Source organism: Mesoplodon densirostris, chromosome 3 (assembly GCF_025265405.1).
Source record: "Mesoplodon densirostris isolate mMesDen1 chromosome 3, mMesDen1 primary haplotype, whole genome shotgun sequence".
In the NCBI taxonomy this organism is placed as follows: Eukaryota; Metazoa; Chordata; class Mammalia; order Artiodactyla; family Ziphiidae; genus Mesoplodon; species Mesoplodon densirostris.
Window position 1 is genome coordinate 99773304 of NC_082663.1, and position 23558 is coordinate 99796861.

Sequence of the window (23558 nt, forward strand, 5' to 3'; positions counted from 1 at the left end):
CTCTGTGCAAGGCATTATTTAGAAAATGAAGACATAAACCACAAAGTGGAAGAAAATCTACTGCATATATCTGACAATATACTGATATCCAGAATATTTACAACTCATTCATAAAAAGATAACTTAATAAGAAGAAGATACATAAATGGTCAACAGTCAAACTAAAACCATAGTTACATACCACTAGTCATCCATTAGAGGGGCTAAAACTAAAAACACAGGCTATACCAAATGTTATAGAGGATGTGAAGCAATTGGCTCTCAAACACTATTGGTGGGAATATAAAATGATATTTAGAAAACAGTTTGATAGTTTCCTATAATGTAAAACGTACACTTACCAGCAATTTCACTCCCAGGTATCTACCCAAGAGAAATGAAAATATATGTCCACACAAAAACCTGTATAAGAATTTTCACAGCAGTTTTATTAATAATAGTAAAGACTGGAAAGGACCCAAATATCTATCAATAGGTAAACAGATAAACAATTACCCATACAATGAAATACCATTGAGTAAAAAAAATGAATAAATTATACACATGCTTACGTGGATGACTCTCAAGAGCATTTTACTAATCAAAAGACATCAGACATAAAACAGTACATACTATATGATTACATTTATTTAAAATTCCAAAAGGCAGGGGGCAGGGAATCTATTGAGACAGAAATCATACCAGTAATTGTCTGGGGCTGGGATGAAGGATGGAGAAATTGAGCACAAAAAGGACAAGGAACCTCTAAGGGATGATGGAAACATTCTACATCTTGATTGTTGTGATGGTTACATGATTATGCATTTGTCAAAAATCATCAACTGTATATTTTAAATAAATTCATTTTACTTCCTATAAATCATACCTCAGTAAAGTTAGTTTTTTAAAACTATAATGAGATACCATTTCTCACCTATCCAATTGACAAAATTCAAAAGCCTGACAACAAATTTGTTGAAAAGGCCGTTCGGAAGCAGGCACTCTCATACATTACTGATAGGTACGTAAAATGAGAGAAAATAGATGGAAAGGAATTTGATAATATTTATAAAACTATATAAGTATTTACCCTCTGATCTACCAATCCCATGTCAAGGAATTTACCCCAAAGAAGCACCTACACAATCATGAAACAACATATATACGACATTATTTAATGCAGCATTATTTGTCAGAGCAAACACTGGAAATAATCTAAATGCCTTTCTAGGGAAACTGGTTGAATAAAATATAGTTCATCTATTTTAAGGATATAAGGAGTACAGGTACTATAAGCAAAAGAATAAGGAAGATCTCTATAAACTGATATGGAGTGATTTCAATGATAATGGTGTTAAGTTAAAAAACATGCAAAAGAATATGTATAGTAAGAGAGTTTTGTGTAAAAAACGTAGAAATGAGACTATGAATATATGTATGTATCTTCTTGCTTCTTGAAAAATGCTATAGTATAAGAATAAACAAGAAGTTAGTAAAAGTTATTACCCATGGAGAATATGTGGAAATGAGGAAAAAGGGATATGAAAAAGAGTGAGACTTCTCTGAGTATAGTTTTTATACAGTTTTCATTTTTGTAGATGTAACTAAATTACAGATCTTGATATAGGAAGACCATCCTGAATTATATGAGTGGGTCCAATCTAATCACATGAGCCTCTAAAATCAGAGAACCTTTCCCAGCTGGTCAGAGAGATAGGACTGAAGGGAAAAAAAGAAGAAAAAAAAAAAGGATGTGTGAGAGGATCTCAACCTGCTATTGCTGCCTTTGAAAACGGATGATGAGTACCACTAACCAAGGAAGGTGGACAGCCTCCAGAAGCTAGGAACAGCGTTTGGCCAACAGCCATCAAAAAATCAGGGATCTCAGACATACAAGCACAGGAATGGAATCCTTCCAACAACCCAAAGGAGCAGGAAACAGATTTTCCCCAAGGTCCTTCAGAAAGCAACACAGGAGAAAAAAACATAGTAGATCAACACCTTGATTTTAGTCCAGGAACTGTACCAGGCTTCTGATCTTCAGAACTATAAAATAATAAATTTGTGTTGTTGTAAGCCACTAAATTCATAGTAATTTGTTAGGACAGCAATAGAAAACTGATAGAGGTTTCAAAAGTATCTACTTGCACCAATGTCTTTCTTCTAGTCTTCACCATCTATCACCTGGACTATAAGTTGTTCTGTCTCCAATCCTACTCTCTTTTAATGCACTCCTGCACTCTGTCAGAAGAGTGAGCTTTCTAAAATGTAAATCTGATTGGAAAAGGTCATTTCACTTTTTCTACCCATCCTCACTTGGGATTCAATACAATCCCACTCCCACTTATTTTATATTAGAAAATAAAAAACAGATGCTAAAAGGTATACAGAAATGCAAAGGAAATCCAAAACAATTTTCCCAAAAAAAAATTTTAAAAAAGGAAAAGAATAGAGTTGGTTGGCTTACACTACGTGATTTTAAGACTTACCACAAAGCTACAATAATCAAGGCAGAATGGTATTGACATTAAAGATAAACACATACATAAGTGGAACAGAAACAGACCCATAGATGGTCAAGGTATTTTCAACAAGTGAATCACAGTAATTCATTAGAGGAATGCCAAAACTTACCCACAAAAGGTACTGGAACAACTACATAGCCATATCTTTTTAATGAAATTTTACTTTCTTCACACCACACACAAAAATTAACTTAAATCAAAAATATTAGCTCAAAATGTATCACTCAAATAAATATATGTGACTTCTAAAAGAAAAAGTAGGAGAAAATCTTTGTTACCTGTGGGTAGACAAAGATTTCTTAGGACATAAAATATACAAACCATTTAAAAAAAAACTGATAAACTGGACTTGATTGAAATTAAAAGCTTCTGCTCTTCAAAATCAACATTAAGAAATGTAGGGCTTCCCTGGTGGCGCAGTGGTTGAGAGTCCGCCTGCCGATGCAGGGGACACGGGTTCGTGCCCCGATCCCGGAAGATCCCACATGCCGCGGAGCGGCTGGGCCCGCCAGCCATGGCCGCGGAGCCTGTGTGTCCGGAGCCTGTGCTCTGCAACGGGAGAGGCCGCAGCAGTGAGAGGCCCGCGTACAGCAAAAAAAAAAAAAAAAAAGAAATGCAAAGGCAAAACATAGATCAGAACAAAATATCTGCTATACATATGTCTGAGAAAGAACTATTCTGCAGAATATATTTAAAACTCCTGTAACTCAATAATAAAACAATCAATCCCCCCAAAATAGGAAAGGACACTTCACTAAATAAAAAATATGATGATCAACTAAAAACATGCAAAGATGCTCAACATCATTAATCACCAGGAAAATGTAAATCAAAACCACAATGAGATACCACTACTCTGCCCTTAGATTAGCTAAAATTGAAAACACTAACAAGTGTTGGCAAGAATGTGGAACAATTGAAACTCTCATACAATGCTGATGAGGAAGTAAAATGGTATAACCACTTTGGATAACTGGCCATTCCTTATAAAGTTAAACAAAAGACATAGGAATTCCACTCCTAGGTATTTACTGAAGAGAAATGAAAGCATGCAATGCAAAAAGACTTGTAAAAGATCATTCAAAGCAGCTTTATGCAGCCTTTTTGCTTCCTCAGAAACATAATATACTATGAAACATCCTTTCTTTCTGTGATACACTTGACCTCTCCCTCTCAACTAAATCCTTCCCACTGGTTTTTAATTATACTTAAGTCTCCCCTACTTGAAATATATAATAATAAATGAAAACACCTTCCACCAACTTCACAATTCCCTTGTTTCTACCTCACTTCTCTTCTTACCAAACTACTTAAGATAGTTTTCTATACCAACTGGATCCATTTCTTCACCTCTACTTGCCACTTAAGCCTGACTGCCTGGTTTCCATCCTATCACTCCACTGTAACACTCTGACTAAAATAAACAATGACCATCATGTCACTAAAACTAATGGATACTTCTCAGTGCTCATCTTAACTGATCTCTCAGGAGCATTCAATTTTGCTAACACTCTTCTTCCTTTATTCTCAAGACACCACACTCCTTTAGTTTTCTTTCTACCCATCTGGCTACATATTCTTTGTCTCCCTTGTGGTTTCAACCTTCTCTCCTGGTTATTAAATACTCAAGTTCCTCAAGGTCCAATCTTAAATACTTGTCTTTAACTCCATATTCTCATTCTAGATAATATCATCCATAACCTGGTTTCACTTGCCACCTAAGTGGAAATGACTCACAAATGTATATACCTCAGGCTTTAACCACTCCTGTAAACTTTAGATTGAAAATTATTACTTTAAAGGGATTCTAAATTCTCAAGTTCATTTTACTGGGAATAGTTCAGAAGACATATATATATATATGAAAACATGGTAAGTGCAGAGATTCAATACCTAATTAATAGTTTAGGATTATCCTAAGGAAGTAGTATACCCTGATGGAAAAAACTTGAAAGTCCCTACTATTTCAACTTCAATATATATATGCTGGTGAGAAAAAGGAAAAAAGTGGATATGAGTGAGTCCACACTGTAGGGCTGCGCCCCCAAAGAGAGTGACCAACAGTGCAAACATCCATATCTTTAGTGAAACTGAAATGGTGGTCAAATAGCCAAAAGCACTCTAGTGAGTGAGACAAGGTCAGAAGAGTCAGGTGGATGGTACCACTATGATCCTATCTTTGGAACAAGATTCCAGTCAGTGGGTGGAGATTTGTGGTCCAGTTTCTAAGAGCAAGAACTAGGGAGGTGGGGATTTAAGGCAGAGTTCAGTCCCACTGGGGGAAATGGAATGATAAGTCAGAAATCAAGGCTGAAATTCAATCACCTAACTGAGCACTCTAAGGGCACTAAAGCAGAGGGGAGACTTGACCGTCCAGGGTTCACCTCAGGTATCCAAATATCAATCTCAGAACATTCCTGATGCAAGTGGACTGCATAATATCCTGCCTGCCTTGATCAACATTAACAACAACAACAATCACCTAAACACCAGGACTCAGGATGGTAGTGTGGTGCCCCTAAAACTGAACAGATGCCCATGAGCAGTGGGATTTGGAGTCATAAGATCTCCATTCTCACTCTAGTTCTTCTATTTTCAAACTAAAAAATCACTCTAAGCCTCAGGTTTCTCATCTATGAGGTGGTATAATTAACAATACTATTCAAATCCACAGGAAGATGGAGAAGAAAGGAAATGACCAAAATGCTAACTATGATTATTTATGGATAGTAGGATTTCAAGCAGTTTTTATTTTCCTCTTTGAAATTTCCTGTCAATGTAGAAAATTTTCAAAATAAGTACAAGGAGGATAATGAAAAAACCTCTTGTGTCCCTAGTACCCAGAGTTTTGAGCTTCCTTCTAAGTCTATCATTCTAATTTAGAGCAGATTATTTTTATTTGAATCTCAAAAACAGAAAAAAAAATTATTGTAAATAATTGGAGTAAGCTATGAAAAGAGACAACTTCTTAAAATGAGAGCCACATAATATTCACAAATATGAAATATTACAATCCATGGCATATACAGAATGCCAAATTAACTGCTACTATAAAACATTATGATTCAATTTTTAAAAAATATTTATTCAAACCATCTAACAATTTGCTTAAAGAATGAAATTATATAATGCATGCTAAAATTATTTTCTTTTTTTTTTTTTTTTTTTCTTTTTTGCGGTATGTGGGCCTCTCACTGTTGTGGCCTCCCCCGTTGCGGAGCACAGGCTCCGGACGCGCAGGCTCCGGACGCGCAGGCTCAGCGGCCATGGCTCACGGGCCCAGCCACTCCGCGGCATATGGGATCCTCCCAGACCGGGGCACGAACCCGTATCCCCTGCATCGGCAGGCGGACTCTTAACCACTGCGCCACCAGGGAGGCCCTAAAATTATTTTCTAACATGCAATATTATCCAACAGAGATGTCATTTATTGTTAATACCAAAAAATAAACATGATTGTTGAATACAAATAAATTAGGATTGAATAACATTCACTCAGGAGTCCTGAAGGAACTCAAATGTGAAGCTATCAAACTATGAGCTAAAATTTGTAAAAGCCGCTGAAAGATTTCAACATTTTTTAAAATGTTATTCATTTTAAAAAAGGCTCCAAGGGCTCTCAAGGAACTACAAACCAGTGAGTAAAAAAGAAATATTTCTAATCACAGGTTTGAAAATTTTCCACTTAAGTAAGAATAATTTCTAGCCATAAAAAGTAATAATATTTTCTGCAAAGGGAATTCATGCCTCCATGCTTCTTCTGGAGGAAAAAAATATATATATGGTGCATCTCAGCCTATCATATTGCATACAGGTCATACTTTTCATTTTCAAATGAAAAAATGAACCTGGAAATGGTTAAGATAAAAATAACTAGAATAGTCACTCTCTAAAGAGGACATAATAAAAACATTCTCTTCTTAGAAATATGAAAGCCAAAAGAAGATGCTACATGTTAATAAAATCACATAGAGTATAGATAACATGAACACAGAATTATTCAGCAGAACTAAAAGATATCCCTTAACACTCAAAGGGAAGGTAGTTTGGGGAAAACAAAAGGAATTAATAACCACACATTACAAAATATGTGATAATATAGGGAATTCAGAACTGCAATTATTCCAGCTAGAAATAATAATATAAGCTACTTCAGCAGTATAAAATAAATAAATGATCTGTCTATTCAGGATAGTCTGATTCTTAATTGGCACTTTAGGGCTGTAATACAGGAGAGGCCATATGTAGGTATTCCAGTCAACAGTCCCAGCTGAGCACAGCCTTCCATCCATTGCTGCCAAAGTGCCAGATTCATGGAGAAAGTTCTTGGACCCACCAGACCAAACCAACTATTAGATGAAAATCACCAAGTGACCTCTGTCAATAAGTCAAACTGAATTCTTGACCAACAAAATCGTGAGATACAATAATATGGCTGTTTTAAGATACTAAGTTTTGCAGAATTTTGTTATGCAGTTTGTCACGGGTTCCCAAGACTACTCACAGGTCTAGTGATTCACTAGGACTCACAGAACTCAGCATCTAGGTCAACGTATGACTAAGACTTATTACAGCAAAAGAACACAAAGCAAAATTACCAAAGGGAAAAGACACACATCCAAATGAAATCAGGCTCAAGTTTCCAAGAGTCCTCTCCCAGTGAAGTCGAAGAGGATGCACTTAAATCCTCCAGCATTAAACTGTGACAACCTGTGTTAAGTGCTGCCTACCAGAGAAGCTCATTAGAGACACAGTGCCCAAGGTCTTTACTGGAGATTAGTTACATAGACACCCTCTGCCTGGCACGCACCAAAATTTCAGACTCCTACAGAAAAGCAAGTATTCATTATACACCACATTGTTTGTACAACAGTGAGCCACTCATCCTTTAGGGAAAGTTTATATCTGTGCAGGAAACTGTTTACCATTCACATTCTCAGATGCCAAAGGCCGTTCTTGCAAGAATGTTTCTAAGGATAGCAGTCTCAAACCTGCTGTGTTAATTGCTTTCTGCACATGTAACAATAGACAACTGGAACAACAGCCACACTTTACTGTCAAAAACAATATATTAGGCTATACAAACCACTGGCCACACTGGCCTAAAATGGCGTATCTCCTGTTCCTGTGAAAACACTAAATTAAAAGTAGTTAAAAGGAATCTGTGTAAAACAAAATGCACTAAATGATATTCTTTTAAAATATGCATTATGGCAAATAAACTCAAAGTAAAATTACTATTTGAAAACTGATTCTTAATCTTAGTGTTTTATACTGGTACATTTGAAGTCTCCTAAAAGTTGATCTTGATAAAAATTTATTCTGAAGGATACACATTACATCATTTGAAAAGTAATAATGTAAAGGTCAGTTAATACTGGGTAAAAACAATGAATTCCTGATCAGTAAAGAATCAGAAGATAAATTTTCAGCTTTATTGAGAAATAATTGACATACATCACTGTATAAGTTTAACATGTACAATATGATGATCTGATCTACATATATTGTGAAACAATTACTTTTATAAATACAATAAAAAGAAAAGAAAGGAGAAAAGAAAAAAGTAAAAGAATTTTCCCCTTGTGATGAGAACTCTTAGGACTTACGTACTCTCTTAACAACTTTCCTGTATATTATACAGCAGTCTTAGCTATACTCATCATGTTATACATTATCTCCCTAGTACTTATTTATCTTATAACTGAAAGTTTGTACCTTTTGACCACCTTCCTCCAATTCCCCCTTCTCCCACCCCTTCACATCTGGTAACCACAGTCTGATCTCTTTTTCTGAGTTTGCATGTCTGTTTGGTTTTGAAGTATAATTGACCTACAACACTATGTTAGTTCTTGTTACACAACATAGTGATTTTTTCTATACATTTCAAAATGATCACCATAAGTCTAGTTACAATATGTCACCATGCAAAGATATTACACAGTTATTAACTGTATTCCCCACACTGTATATTTCATACCTGTGACTCATTTATTCTGCAGCTGAAAGTTTGTACCTCCCTATTCTGCTATACTCTTATCTCCCATAGAGGTTCTCTTTTCTCAGCTTCCTGTCTATTCAGACGTGGAATGTTACCCCTCTCCTAAAATTTATCTGGGGTAGTTCACACAAAGCATTCACACACACAAAGCATTCACATACACACTTCACTCACACAAAGTATTCTTCTGTGTATAAAAGAGACTCTAAAGAATGTCTGGGTACATGAAGTTGTGGGGCAGGGGGAGGGTTGTAACAAGGTGAACTATTTAAAATTGAATTTTGAAAACCCTGCTCTTTCTCAACACACTCCCAGGTTTTCTCTTTTGCCATATTCTCTCTCTCTTTCTCCCTCCCTCCCTCCCTCTCTCTCTCTCGCTCTCGCTCTCGCTCTCACTCTCTCTCCCCCCCAACCACCCCTTCCCTCCCTTCCTCCCTCTCTCTCTCACTTTTGCTGCAAGTCCACTTCTTCTGTTCTCCCCTGTTTTCTTCTCTTTTGCCCCTCAACTTGCCATGCCTTCCAAATTCAGAAGCGATTTAGGTATGTCTTTGATTCACTGTCTCTTTATATATCTCATTACGTCTAAGGAATTTTCCTAAACACAGACAAAAACCTTAATGTAGGCCAATGAAAAAACAAACAAAAATGTTTTATTCCTACACAAATGTGTCTAAAAAATGGTGCCACATTTATACTATGGACCTTACATTTTTTTGTACTTGACGTAATATTGTGGATGCTTTTCTATATCAGTACAGTACATAAGTATGATAATCCATTTAACCATTCCTTGTACTGAATATTTAGGGTGTCATTCCTATATTGAACTTGTAAAGATTTTTAGATTCCTAAAAGTGAATTTGGGGTTGAAAGGTATGTACATTTTAAATCTTGAAAGAGAGGGCACAAAGCAGAAGCAAGAAGACCTACAATCCTGCAGCTTGTGGAACAAAAACCACATTCACAGAAAGCTAGACAAAAAGAAAAGGCAGAGGACTATGTACCAGACAAAGGAATGAGATAAAACCCCAGAAAAAGAATAAAGTGGAGATAGGAAACGTTCCAGAAAAAGAATTCAGAATGATAGCGAAGATGATCCAGTACCTAGGAAAAAGAATGGAGGCAAAGATGGAGAAGATGCAAGAAATGTTTAACAAACACTTAGAAGAAGTAAAGAACACACAAACAGAGATGAACAATTCAATAACCGAAATGAAAAATACACTAGAAGGAATCAATAGCACAATAACTGAGGCAGAAAAACGGATAAATGTCCAGGAAGATGGAAGAGTGGAATTCACTGCTGCAGAACAGAATAAAGAAAAAAGAATGAAAAGAAATGAAGACAGCCTAAAAGACCTCTGGAACAACATTAAATGCACCAACATTCACATTATAGGGGTCCCAGAAGGAGAAGAGAGAGAGAAAGGACCCAAGAAAATATTTGAAGAGATAATAGCTGAAAATTTCACTAACATGGAAAGGAAATAGCCACCCAAGTCCAGGAAGTGCAGAGTCTCAGGTAAGATAAACCCAAGGAGACACACGCTGAGACACACAGTAATCAAACTGAAAACAATTAAACACAAAGAAAAATTATTAAAAGCAACAAGGGAAAAATGACAACATACATGGGAACTCACATAAGGTTAACAGCCGATTTCTCAGCAGAAACTCTACAAGCCAAAAAGGAGTGGCATGATATGTTTAAAGTGATGAAAGGAAAGAAACTGCAACAAGATTACTCTACCTGGCAAGGATCTCATTCAGATTCAAAAGATAAATCAAAAGCTTCACAGACAAGCAAAAGCTAAGAGAATTCACCACCACCAAACCAGTTCTACAACAAATGCTAAAGGAACTTCTCTAAGTGGGAAACACAAGAGAAGAAAAGGACCTACAAAAACAAAAACAAAACAATTTAGAAAATGGTAATATGAACATACATATCGAAAATTACCTTAAATGTGAATGGATTAAATGCTGAAACCAAAAGACACAGGCTCGCTAAATGGATACAAAAACAAGACCCGTATATATGCTGTCTACAAGAGACCCACTTCAGACCTAGGGACACATACAGACTGAAAATGAACGGATGGAAAAAGATATTACATGAAAATGGAAACCAAAAGAAAGCTGGAGTAAGACCTTAAAGAATGTTACAAGAGACATGGAAGGACACTACATAATGATCAAGGGATCAATCCAAGAAGATATAACAATTCTAAACATAAATGCACCCAACACAGGAGAACCTCAATACATAAGGCAAATAGCTAACAGCTATAAAAGAGGAAATCAACATTAACACAATAATATTGGGGGACTTTAACACCTCACTTACACCAATGGACAGATCATCCAGACAGACAATTAATAAGGAAACACAAGCTTTAAAAATGACACAATAGACCAGATAGATTTAATTGATATTTATAGGATATTCCATCCAAAAACGACAGACTACACTTTCTTCTCAAGTGCACATGGAACATTCTCCACGATAAATCACATCTTGGGTTACAAATCAAGACTCAGTAAATTGAAGAAAACTGAAACCATATCAAGCACCTTTTCCAACCACAGCACTATAAGATTAGAAATCAATTACAGGGAAAAAAATGTAAAAAACACAAACACATAGAGGTTAAACAATACGTTACTAAATAACCAAGAGGTCACTGAAGAAATCAAAGATGAAACCAAAAAATAACTACAGATAAATGACAATGAAAACACAATGATCCAAAACCTATGGGATGCAGCAAAAGCAGTTCTAAGATGGAAGTTTATAGCAATACAATCCTACCTCCAGAAACAAAAAAAATCTCAAATAAACAATCTAACCTTACACCCAAAGGAACTAGAGAAAGAAGAACAAACAAAACCCAAAATTAGTAGAAAGTATAATAAAGATCAGAGCAGTAATAAATGAAATATAAACAAAGAAATCAATAGAAAAGATCTGTAAAACTAAAACCTGGTTATTTCAGAAGATAAACAAAATTGATAAACCTTTAGCCAGACTCATCAAGAAAGAGGGAGATGACACAAATCAATAAAATCAGAAATGAAAATGGAGAAGTTACAATGGACACCGCAGAAATACAAAGCATCATAAGAGACTACTACAAGCAACTCTATGCCAATAAAATGGACAACCTGGAAGAAATGGACAAATTCTTAGAAAGGTACAATCTCCCAAAGACTGAACCAGGAAGAAATAGAAAATATGAACAGCCCATTCACAAGAAATGAAATTGAAACTGTGATTAAAAATCTTCCAACAAACAAAAGCACAGGACCAGATGGCTTCACAGGTGAATCCTATGAAACATTTAGAGAAAAGCTAACACCCATCCTTCTCAAACTCCTCCAAAATATAGCAGAGGGAGGAACACTCCCAAACTCATTCTATTAGGCCACCATCACCCTGATACCAAAACCAGACAAAGATATCACCAAAAAAGGAAATTACAGACCAATATCATTCATGAATATAGATGCAAAAATCCTCAACAAAATACTAGCAAACACAATCTAACAGCACAGTAAAAGGATCATACACCAAGATAAAGTGTGATTTATCTCAGGGATGCAAGGATTCTTCAATATATGCAAATCAATGTGATACACCATATTAACAAATTGAAGGAGGAAAACCATATGATCATCTCAACAGATGCAGAAAAATCTTTTGACAAAATTCAACACCCACTTATGATAAAAACTCACCAGAAAGTGGGCATAGAGGGAATCTACCTCAAAATAATAAAGGCCATATATGACAAACCCACAGCCAACATCATTCTCAATGGTGAAAAACTGAAAGCATTTCCTCTAAGATCAGGAACAAGACAAGGATGTCCACTCTCACCACTAGCATTCAACATAGTTTTGGAAGTTTTAGCCACGGCAATCAGAGAAGAAAAAGAAATAAAAGGAATACAAATCGGAAAAGAAGTAAAACTGTCACTGTTTGCAGATGGCATGATACTATACATAGAGAATCGTAAAGATGCCACCAGAAAACTACTAGAGCTAATCAATGAATTTGGTAAAGTTTCAGGATACAAAATTAATGCACAGAAATCTCTTGCATTCCTATACACTAATGATGAAAAATCTGAAAGAAAAATTAAGGAAACACTCCCATTTACCACAGCAACAAAAAGAATAAAATACCTGGGAATAAACCTACATTAAGGAGACAAAAGACCTGTATGCAGAAAACTATAAGACAGTGATGAAAGAAATTAAAGATGATACAAACAGATGGAGAGATATACCATGTTCTTGGATTGGAAGAACCAACATTATGAAAATGACTCTACTACCCAAAGCAATATACAGATTCAATGCAATGCCTAACAAACTACCAATGGTATTTTTTACAGAACTAGAACAAAAAATTTCACAATTTGTATGGAAACACAAAAGACTCCGAATAGCCAAAGCAATCTTGAAAAGAAAAAAGGAGCTGGAGGAATGAGGCTCCCTGACTTCAGACTATACTACAAAGCTACAGTAATCAAGACAGTATGGTACTGGCACAAAAACAGAAACATAGATCAATGGAACAGGATAGAAAGCCCAGAGATAAACCCACATACATATGGTCACCTCATCCTTGATAAAGGAGGCAAGAATATACAATGGAGAATATACAGCCTCTTCAATAAATGGTGTTGGCAAAACTGGACAGCTACATGTAAAAGAATGAAATTAGAACACTCCCTAACACCATACACAAAACTCAACTCCAAATGGATTAAAGACCTAAATGTAAGGCCAGACACTATAAAACTCTTAGAGGAAAACACAGGCAGAACACTCTATGACATTTATCACAGCAAGATCCTTTTTCAAACACTTCCTAGAAAAATGGAAATAAAAACAAAAACAAACAAATGGGACCTAATGAAACTTAAAACCTTTTGCACAGCAAAGGAAAACATAAACAAGATGAAAAGACAACCCTCAGAATGGGAGAAAACATTTTCAAATGAAGCAACTGACAAAGGATTAATCTCAAAAATTTACAAGCAGTTCATGCAGCTCAACATCAAAAAAACAAACAACCCAATCCAAACATGGGCAGAAGACCTAAACAGACATTTCTCCAAAGAAGATATACAGATTGCCAACAAACACATGAAAGGATGCCCAACATCACTAATCATTAGAGAAATGCAAATCAAAACTACAATGAGGTATCACCTCACACCAGCCAGAATGGCCATCATCAAAAATTCTACAAACTATAAATACTGGAGAGGGTGTGGAGAAAAGGGAACCCTCTTGCACTGTTGGTGGGAATGTAAAGCAATACAGCCACTATAGAGAACAGTATGGAGGTTCCTTAAAAAACTAAAAATAGAACTACCATATGACCCAGCAATCCCACTACTGGGCATATACCCTGAGAAAACCATAATTCAAAAAGAGTCATGTACCACAATGCTCATTGCAACTCTATTTTCAATAGCCAGGACATGGAATCAGCCTAAGTGTCCATCGACAGATGAATCGATAAAGAAGATGTGGCATATATATACAATAGAATATTACTCCACCATAAAAAGAAATGAAATTGAGTTATTTGTAGTGAGGTGGATGGACCTAGAGACTGTCATACAGAGTGAAGTAAGTCAGAAAGAGAAATAAATACCATATGCTAACACATATATATGGAATCTAAAAAAAAAAAAAAAAGGTTCTGAAGAATGTAGAGGCAGGACAGGAATAAGGATGCAGATGTAGCGAATAGACTTGAGAACACAGGGAGTGGGAAGGGTAAGCTGGAACAAAGTGAGAGTGTGGCATGGACATATATACACTACCAAATGTAAAATAGATAGCTAGTGGGAAGCAGCCGCATAGTACAGGGAGATCAGCTCGGTGCTTTGTGACCACCTAGAAGGGTGGGATAGGGAGGGTGGGAGGGAGACATAAGAGGTAGGAGATATGGGAAAATATGTATATGTATAGCTGGTTCACTTTGCTATAAAGCAGAAACTATTACAGCATTGTAAAGCAATTATACTCCAATAAAGTGTTAAAAAAAATACAAAACACAAAAACTATTGAAAATGTAGGAAAAAAAAAAAAGGGCTTCCCTGGTGGTGCAGTAGTTAAGAATCCACTTGCCAATGCAGGGGACATGGGTTCGAGCCCTGGTCCGGGAAGATCCCACACGCCGTGGAGCAACTAAGTCCGGGGACCACAACTACTGAGTCTGTGTTCTACAGCCCACAAGCCATAACTACTGAGCCTGCGTGCCATAACTACTGAAGCCCTTACGCCTAGAGCCCGCACTATGCAACAAGAGAAGCCACTGCAATGAGAAGCCTGCACACTGCAACAAAGAGTACCCCCCGCTCACCGCAACTAGAGAAAGCCCGCGTGCAGCAACGAAGACCCAACACAGCCAAACGTAAATAAATAAAATAAATTTAAAAAGAAGAAAATGTAGGAATAACTTCATTAAAAACACACAAATAGAAGCTTTCCATATACTTTTTCAATATAAAATAGCCCGGGCATGCTAAAAATAAAAGCATAAAGTAAAATCACAAATAACAAACTCTAAAAAAATGTAAACACTTTCATTGCTAAATAGAGAAGGTAAATTTTTTATATTCATAGAACATGCACAAAAATTTGCCATGTACTTACCCTGATAAAAATCATAAAATTATTCACAATATTGTTGGCGATGTTATTTTATCATGATCCAACAAAATAAATAAAAATAGCTACAAAAATATTATAACACTTGAGAATTAAGAACTCTGATAATCCATGGGTAGAAAGAAATCAAAACAAATTACAAATTATATCAATGCTATAGATACTAAAACACATCAATCCAAAACTATAGGATACAATGACAATTATACTAAGAAACATTACAGTCTTCTTTCCCTTTATTATTAAAGAAGAAACTCAATAATCTTAATAAATATAGTACTTATAGCACAAATCTTACAAAATCAGAAAAAATAATTTAGCTGAAAAAGGTAAAATAAATTGATCAAGGTAAAAGTTCAAATTGATGAAGTAAGAATAAAGTTTAATAGCCATTAAAACAATCTAAAGGCTAATACTTCTAAAAGCTCAATAAACAGGGAAACCCCTCTTGAGTCTGTTCATGGGGGAGAAATGTGTGTGTGTGTGTGTGTGTGTGTGTGTGTGTGTGTGTATGATTAGAAAAAAAAAGGAAAACATCCAGAAGAAATTAAAATAAGTACTTAAGAATATATAGGTATATGGCAAACAATTTGTTAACCCAAGGGAAAGGAATAATTCCCTAGAAAAGATAAACTATTAAAAACTGAAGCAAATAGAAGTAGAAAGCTTGAATAATTTTCATAAAAGAGTTTGAAAGAAGGGTTTTAAAGTGACTGTTTTAAAGAGACCAGTATCAGGTGGCTTCACCATAGAGCTCCATGTAATTTTTAAGGAGAAAAACTATTATTTTTTTTTCTTCATTAACAATTTTTATTTCTTGCAGTGAACTTTTTATATCTTCAAAGTCAATTTGTCTTTAAAAAAATTAATACTTCTTATTCATGGTACAATCCATCCCCCCTCCCCCAAGGAAAACAAGTTCAGGGACGGAGTCATTTAGGGGGAAGTTGAAATAGGTACTATATAGGTTCATGACAAAGGCTTCCCAGCCCACCATCCCGTACATATACAACAAAATGGCAGCATCTCCAGTTCACCTAAATGAAGTTAGGTTAACTATTATTTAAACTATTCCAAGCCACAGAAAAATATTAAAATCTCTCCTATTTATTTGGTGAAGTTACCATTATCTTAGTACCCAAATATTATAATAAAAGTACATAAAATATATAAATTATAATTTAAAGCCATTAAATAAAATATAAGCTTCTGTAATATATCAAAAGGGTAGTATAATATGACCCAGTAGAGTTCATTCTAATAACACAAGAACAGTCCCACATTAGGAAATGTATCATCATCAATTACATAAACAAATTGAAGGATAAACCACATGATTATAATCATGAATGACAAAAAAAGTATTTCATAAAAACTCAGTCATGCCTAATAAGAACAAAGTAATTTAGTATCCTAAAAATATTTAAATATAACACTTCTTAACAAAAACATTAATATGCAGAGAAATAAATAATCCTTACACTGCTCTGATTAAATGTCTGAGAAGCTTTTAATACAGCTAAATGCCTAAACTATGGTGAAATTTGATGGTAGGAATTGACAAAGAAGGACAAATGAGAAATTTTCTACTTACATATAAAACATACACACAAGCATATACATACCTCTGTACATACATTCGCATATCTAAACACCATCAAATTCATATATAAACGCATATGTGTGTCCTCTCACAGAAAATATATACATGTATAACTATACATTTGTATTTACTCTATGTTAAAATACTAGTTTACCTGTTTAGGCAGTCGGAACAAGGAATTCTTGTAGAAAATGTCCTTAGCCTGGCTCCATGTACCATCGATGATGATGATTGTGGAAGGATATATAGGAGAATCTAATATAAATTCTTCCAAATTAGCAGCTTCAGCCCCTGGATATAATATTAATGTATCAGACTTCCGACAAACAGTTGAAAGTTCGGGATCTCTAAAAGTTTAAAATAAAAGTCTTTATTAGCCTGGCAGGGGGGTGGAGTTTTATTATTCTTATTGAACTTCATTCAAAAATACATGTCAAAGCATTTTGGCACTAGAGATATAATAAAGAATGTCTGCAAGCAACAAAACAAACTTGAGGGGGAAGGAGACAAGTTAAAATAAAATTAAAGACAATAAATGGTATAATCTTCAAACTATAATAATAAGTAGCATCTACAAAAATATACAGCCAATACCAGCTCTAACAACATCCTTTTAGATTGGTATCAAGGTAAAGATAGGGGCTTTTGCCACTCATAATACACATTGTACTGAAGGTCTCAGTTACTACAATAAGGCAAGAAAAAGAAATAAAAGGCATAAACATCAGAAAGGAAGAAATATAAATGACCCTATCTGCAGATAATCCTACTTACATAGAAAGTTCTAGGGAATCTACAAAACAATTTCTACAACTAACAAATACATTTAGAAAGTCATAGTATACAGGGTTAATATAAAGCCCAACTGTTTTCTTATATACTAGTGGCAAAAAACTGAAAATAAGTATTTTTAAATTCCATTTACAAAGGATACTAAAAGTAATGTCTCTTAATCATTCCCCCATGGTTACATCACATACTCTAACAAAAAACTAAATCAATCATTCAAGACTTCCCTGGTGGTGCAGTGGTTAAGAATCCGCCTGCCACTGCAGGGGACATGGGTTTGAGCCCTGGTCAGGGAAGATCCCACATGCTGTGGAGAACTAAGCCCGTGCGCCACAACTACTGAGCCTGTGCTCTAGAGCCCGTGAGCCACAACTACTAAGCCCACGTGCCACAACTACTGAAGCCCTCACGCCTAGAGCCTATGCTCCACAACAAGAGAAGCCACTGCAGTGAGAAGCCTGCGCACCTCAACAAAGAGTAGCCCCCACTCGCCACAACTAGAGAAAGCCTGCACACAGCAACAAAGACCCAATGCAGCCAAAAATAAATAAATTTATAAAAATAAATAAATAAATCATTCAATTACCAGATTAATATTAAATCAATAATCTTAATCAGCTTTAGTTTAAAATCCATACGTGAATAATAATTTACTGAGTAAGCACTATATTTGTTACCATCAAAAATACTGAACTTAATATCATAGGCTCAAAATGGGATAGGCTATTTAGAAAAATATCAAGTTTCTCATCCCCACGCACATCTGTGGAAGGGTTAGATAGCCAAATGTCAGGGATGACCCAGATAGTTTCCACTTCTACCACCATAGATGCTCACCATTTTTGCAATAAAATAACCGAGATCCAAGCTGGCAGAATATATATCCACATCTATCCAAGAATTATAGAGAAACTATCATTATAAAGAGCCTCTGTGTGAAAGAAGTGTCAGTGTAAATTATGTGGTTGCTCCCCATGTGAAGAGCTCTGGATGGTGCTTCCACTCCCAACAAAACGGCAGAATCTGCAACAGCAGCACCAAGCCCAGAGCAAAGCTCACCTCTGGGGGACAAGGCAATGCAAACTGAGCAAAAGAAAAATCTATATGAGAAAAGAATGCCTAACCAATAGTTTCAGAGAAAGGAAAAAAATTTTATAAAGTTCTAACATGATGTTTTCATAATATAAAGCTAAAATAATAAAGGAAGGAAAAAGTTTGGTCAATTCCTTGGGCTTGGTGCTGCCACTAGTGTTACTTAGCATTTTCATAAGTGAACTGAAAAAGAAATCTAAAAATATATTTAACTGTGTAGATAGGATCAAAGTAATTTGTGAAGGCTCTGAATAGGTAGAAAAGCAACAAATATGCTTCAAAGGTAAGAAACAACTTGTAGAAAAATTTCAATATACATACAGTATATTATATATATTTATAATAATGGGTTCTGTAATACAGTGTAAAATAAGATCCAAGAATATTACAGAACTGTCTGTGAAGATATCAACTAACAAACTGCTGCATATACTGGGCCTCATCAAAAAAAAAATATATTTTAAACATGACAAGAGAAGGCATTCTATCATTTTTTTAAAATATGGATGTGCCTATAACTGGAACACTAAATATAGTTCTAGTCATTGTACCTTAGGAAAGCCTTCATGGGCTAGAAATGAATATATGTTTATATAAGTGTATATCATATATAATTGTAAAAGAAAAAGAAAGAAAAACATTAACTAAATCTAAAAACATTAACTAAATCTAATACAAGTACCCTAACATCCTGAAATAAAATATCTTAACAAAAATGAAATAAAGGGCTTCCCTGGTGGTGCAGTGGTTGAGAGTCTGCCTGCCGATGCAGGGGACATGCGTTCGTGCCCCGGTCCGGGAAGATCCCACATGCCACGGAGTGGCTGGGCCCATGGGCCATGGCCGCTGGGCCTGCACGTCCGGAGCCTGTGCTCTGCAACGGGAGAGGCCACAACAGTGAGAGGCCCACGTACCGCAAAAAAAAAAAAAAAAAATGAAATAAACAGGAAATATACATGCCTTTTAGGCTCAACGTATATACCATGGAATTTAGATAATGCTATAATTTGTTCATTCCATTTTGGTCTGTTTTGTTTATGTTTTGCTTATCTTGTATTATTTTGAGAGAGAAGGCAGAAATTAAAATTTTTAACCATTTTCAATGTACCATGTTCTAGGTCTAATAGATAACTTGAAGGAAACCATTTTTAAAGTAAAAAAATAATTCATTTAAATTGCCCTAAAAGTTAATTTACCTTTCCTCACTGAAGCGACGACCAATCTTGACTTTACACTTATCTTGGGGGAGACATGCTGCTAGCAGAGGAACTGTCCGCAACACCTTGTTTTCCTGTAATTAAAAAATTAATTAAAATGTAGATTCTAATTAGATAAACACGCTTTTAAAACTTTTTGATGAACATCTGATTCACAGCATTATGTATAATTTTCACAAGTCTTTTACTATAGACCACAGTTTAATAAAAAGAGCTACAGTTTCTCTGACTTATCAGTATTAAATATAATACAAGTGTATATTTTTATTCTATTTGGGTGTGTTTACATGTTTACTGATCAAAAAGGATAAGATTAATTTAAATAATAAAGATTATGAAAATGTAAATTTGTGTTTAACTAAATTGAATTCATTTATTCTGACAAACTTTTTATTTCACCAGTAATTACATTTTTTAGTATGTCAACTTGAAGATAACTGCCTAGATATTTATGCCCCAAAAGCAAGGAAGTGCTCAAAAAAAAAAAAAATACAGCATATCAAAGGGACACAGAAGCCAATCTTAAAGAGCACCCAATGGAACAACTTGAGCAATAAAATAACAGTATTTGGATTATAACCCAAAGTATAAAATAAATACAGAGTCTAGACTGATATAAATAAATGATTGAATAAATAAATGGGAGAGAAGTGACAAATCTTCCTCATAGAAGAATTCCAAGTAATAAACATAAACTCTCCCCTCTCCAGGAGGTTGAGTTTAATCTCTCCCTCCTACTTGAGTGTGGGCTGGATTTATGGCCTTCCTTCCAAGGAATAAAGTATGGAAAGAGAAAAAAATTATAACTTTAGTGTGAAAAAAGCTGGTGACCATTTCTGTAAATTGCATTAACTATCATCATAGTTAACGTTCACCATAAATCAGTGGGTTTTTTTCAACGTTCTAACTTCCAACACTAAAAACCACCTTTCTGGTTGCCACAAGAATTCCATTCTTAATCCTTAGTAAAGTCAGGTGCTTAGCTATTCTGCTTTAGCCTCATACTTTTCTTGGTTATTTTGGTCTATAGCGCTCAGTCACTGCCTGGCTCTTCTCCACTGGCCCATCTGGGAATGTCATGCTTGATCAAATAAGTGACAGAGGCCCTCTCTAATCAGTTTACTTACATAGAGCCCAATGTTATCTTTACCAGTTTATATAATCCTGCATATACATATCCTCACAGTGAATAACTTGTGTCTGTAAAAAACACAATGTACTAAAGGAATATCAAATATTACTTACTTTCCTTTAGGAATATCAGAGTTATTTAGTAAATTAATATACAAAATAATAAAGTTATATATGAATTTATAAAAGTAATTTAAAATAAATTTATAATTACATTATTTACGTTTAAACAGAATCCAAAAGTATTGTAGTAACAGTATTCAACAACCACAAACACACACATAGATATACCCTCAGGGACATTTTTGTGTTCACCTCTGTCACCCCTGGGTCTTGGAAGTATTGATTAAAATAGCATGTAAAAGGTAAATTTACAGATGCTGAGAGTAGTTAAACTGATCTACCTAATAAAAAGTTCAAAAAGGAAACAGAAGAGTCCGAATTTGCTGGGATTTTAACTAAAAAGAACATGTAGCAGGCTGGCACTCTGAGGAAGCCTGAAAACAACAATTTGGAGCAGCTCCTATATGCATGGAACTAGCAGGAGATAGGTGAGAGGGAAGTTTCAGGACATTTTCCAGTGTCTCATACTGTTTTCTTCCCTCCTTACCATCACTATTGAGACTTCGACACATAATTTAATCACTTTCCAAACTTTTGTCAATGTAACACATGTATAATAGTCAAATTAAATGCTGCCTAAAGATTTGTAATGTTCCCAAATACACTCCCCAATACTACTTCCTAGAGGCAATCACTTTAGCTCTTCTAGCTATTTCTTCCAGTAGTTATGTCCATATTTCTATATATGTCTTGCTATTTCTCATCAATTTCAGATATTATCCACAAACTACCATTTATTATCATCATAATAGCTAACTTTTGTTTTGTTTTGTTTTGTTTTGTTTTGTTTTGTTTTTGCGGTACGCGGGCCTCTCACTGCTGTGGCCTCTCCCGTTGCGGAGCACAGGCTCCGGATGCGCAGGCTCAGCGGCCATGGCTCACGGGCCCAGCCGCTCCGCGGCATGTGGGATCTTCCCGGACCGGGGCACGAACCCGTGTCCCCTGCATCGGCAGGCGGACTCCCAACCACTGCGCCACCAGGGAAGCCCCATAATAGCTAACTTTAACGTATATAATTCTAAGTGCATTTTATATATTATTCATTTACTATGCACCACAAACAAGTAATGAAGTATATTTTTTATTATGTCCATTTCACTAATGACAAAACTGCAGCACAGAGAGGTTAATTATCTTGCCCAGGGTTACAGAGTTTACAGAGCTGTTAAGGATTTAAACTCCTGAGCCTTACTCTTAACTATAGCATTCTATAACTACAGCCTCTCGTAATAAATGAAAATTTAGCTTTCTTACAACACTCCTCACCCTTACATCTTCTAATATTTTTAGTTAAATCAATAAACAGTATTTACATCATTAATGCCTACATATACGTTGTTCACAAAAGGCCAAGCAATTTAACACAACGTTTCTTTCTTGTAAAGTTTTTTGTTATTCTTGAGATAACTGTTTTGTTTTTATCCTTAAGTAATTTTCTATATGCATATACCTACTCTTTGAAATGCTCCATCATATCACCTCCATTTCATCCACTCCGCCAAGTCTTCTTTTCTCAAAGCCCTCTCCTAGAGCCTATCCAAATGGTTTTCAATCATTTTTTAGGGGAAGTCATCAAATTGGCCTATTCTTTTATTGAAAACAGTATGCTGAGATTAAGCACAAGGCAGCCAAGTATGACTGACTTAGATTAAGATTGTAAAGTTCCTTGGAACTTTAAGGAAAAACAATATGGATGTACTTTACATACATAAAATACATTTATAGCGCACACAATTATGGATGAATCATCTAAACTGTGAATTAACTATGAAGGAAGGAAGGAAGGGAAGGAGGGAGAGAAGGAGGAGAAAGTGGGGGAGGGGGTGTGGAGGACAAGAGAGGAATGAAGAAAAAAAGGAACAAATAAGAGATATGAAAACATTAAAACTGCCACAAATCTATGAAAACACCTACATTTTAAAAGCCATCTTATGTCTGGAACCATACAACAATGAAAAGGCCCCATACCATGTATATGGCAAAATGAAAACAGCACTCATCATCAAAAGTCAAGTTTTAGCCACAACTGTTAGGGCCAGTAAGCTATCATTTTATGTAAATTTGAGCTGCACCGTGTTGTAAGTTTAAACGCAGTAAAATAATGCTAGTGATTAAAGTGTCACAATCCTGACAAAAGCATGTTGTTAACACTGAAAAAAAAAAAGCTTGCCCAACAAATGAAATATTTAATAATTTGCAATAAAAGAATAATTGTTTCATCATTTAGAAAAGGAAAGTGACAGATTAATATCCTTTAATGTCTTTGTTAAAGTCTTCAAGTGGTATACACCTCAGAAATTTAAGAAAAAATCATTCCTCCTTCAAAAGCCTGGAAGAGTTTTAACTTCAGTTTACACTAAAACCATTTTTGTACCATGCATCAACTAGTTTGGTATTGATGA

At 35.3% G+C, this 23558-nt stretch overlaps 1 protein-coding gene across 2 annotated transcripts in view; it reads right to left on the reverse strand.

The window, feature by feature from the left end:
- The window catches only part of DTWD2 (DTW domain containing 2), a 96905-nt gene that overhangs the window by 52046 nt on the left and 21301 nt on the right, over positions 1-23558 (reverse strand). For both annotated transcript variants that reach the window (XM_060091867.1, XM_060091866.1), the window contains exons 3-4: positions 19882-19976; positions 16959-17151 (exon numbers count right to left, since the gene is read on the reverse strand). In XM_060091867.1, the coding sequence (XP_059947850.1) occupies positions 16959-17151; positions 19882-19976 (288 nt within the window). The remainder of the gene's footprint in view (positions 1-16958; positions 17152-19881; positions 19977-23558) is intronic.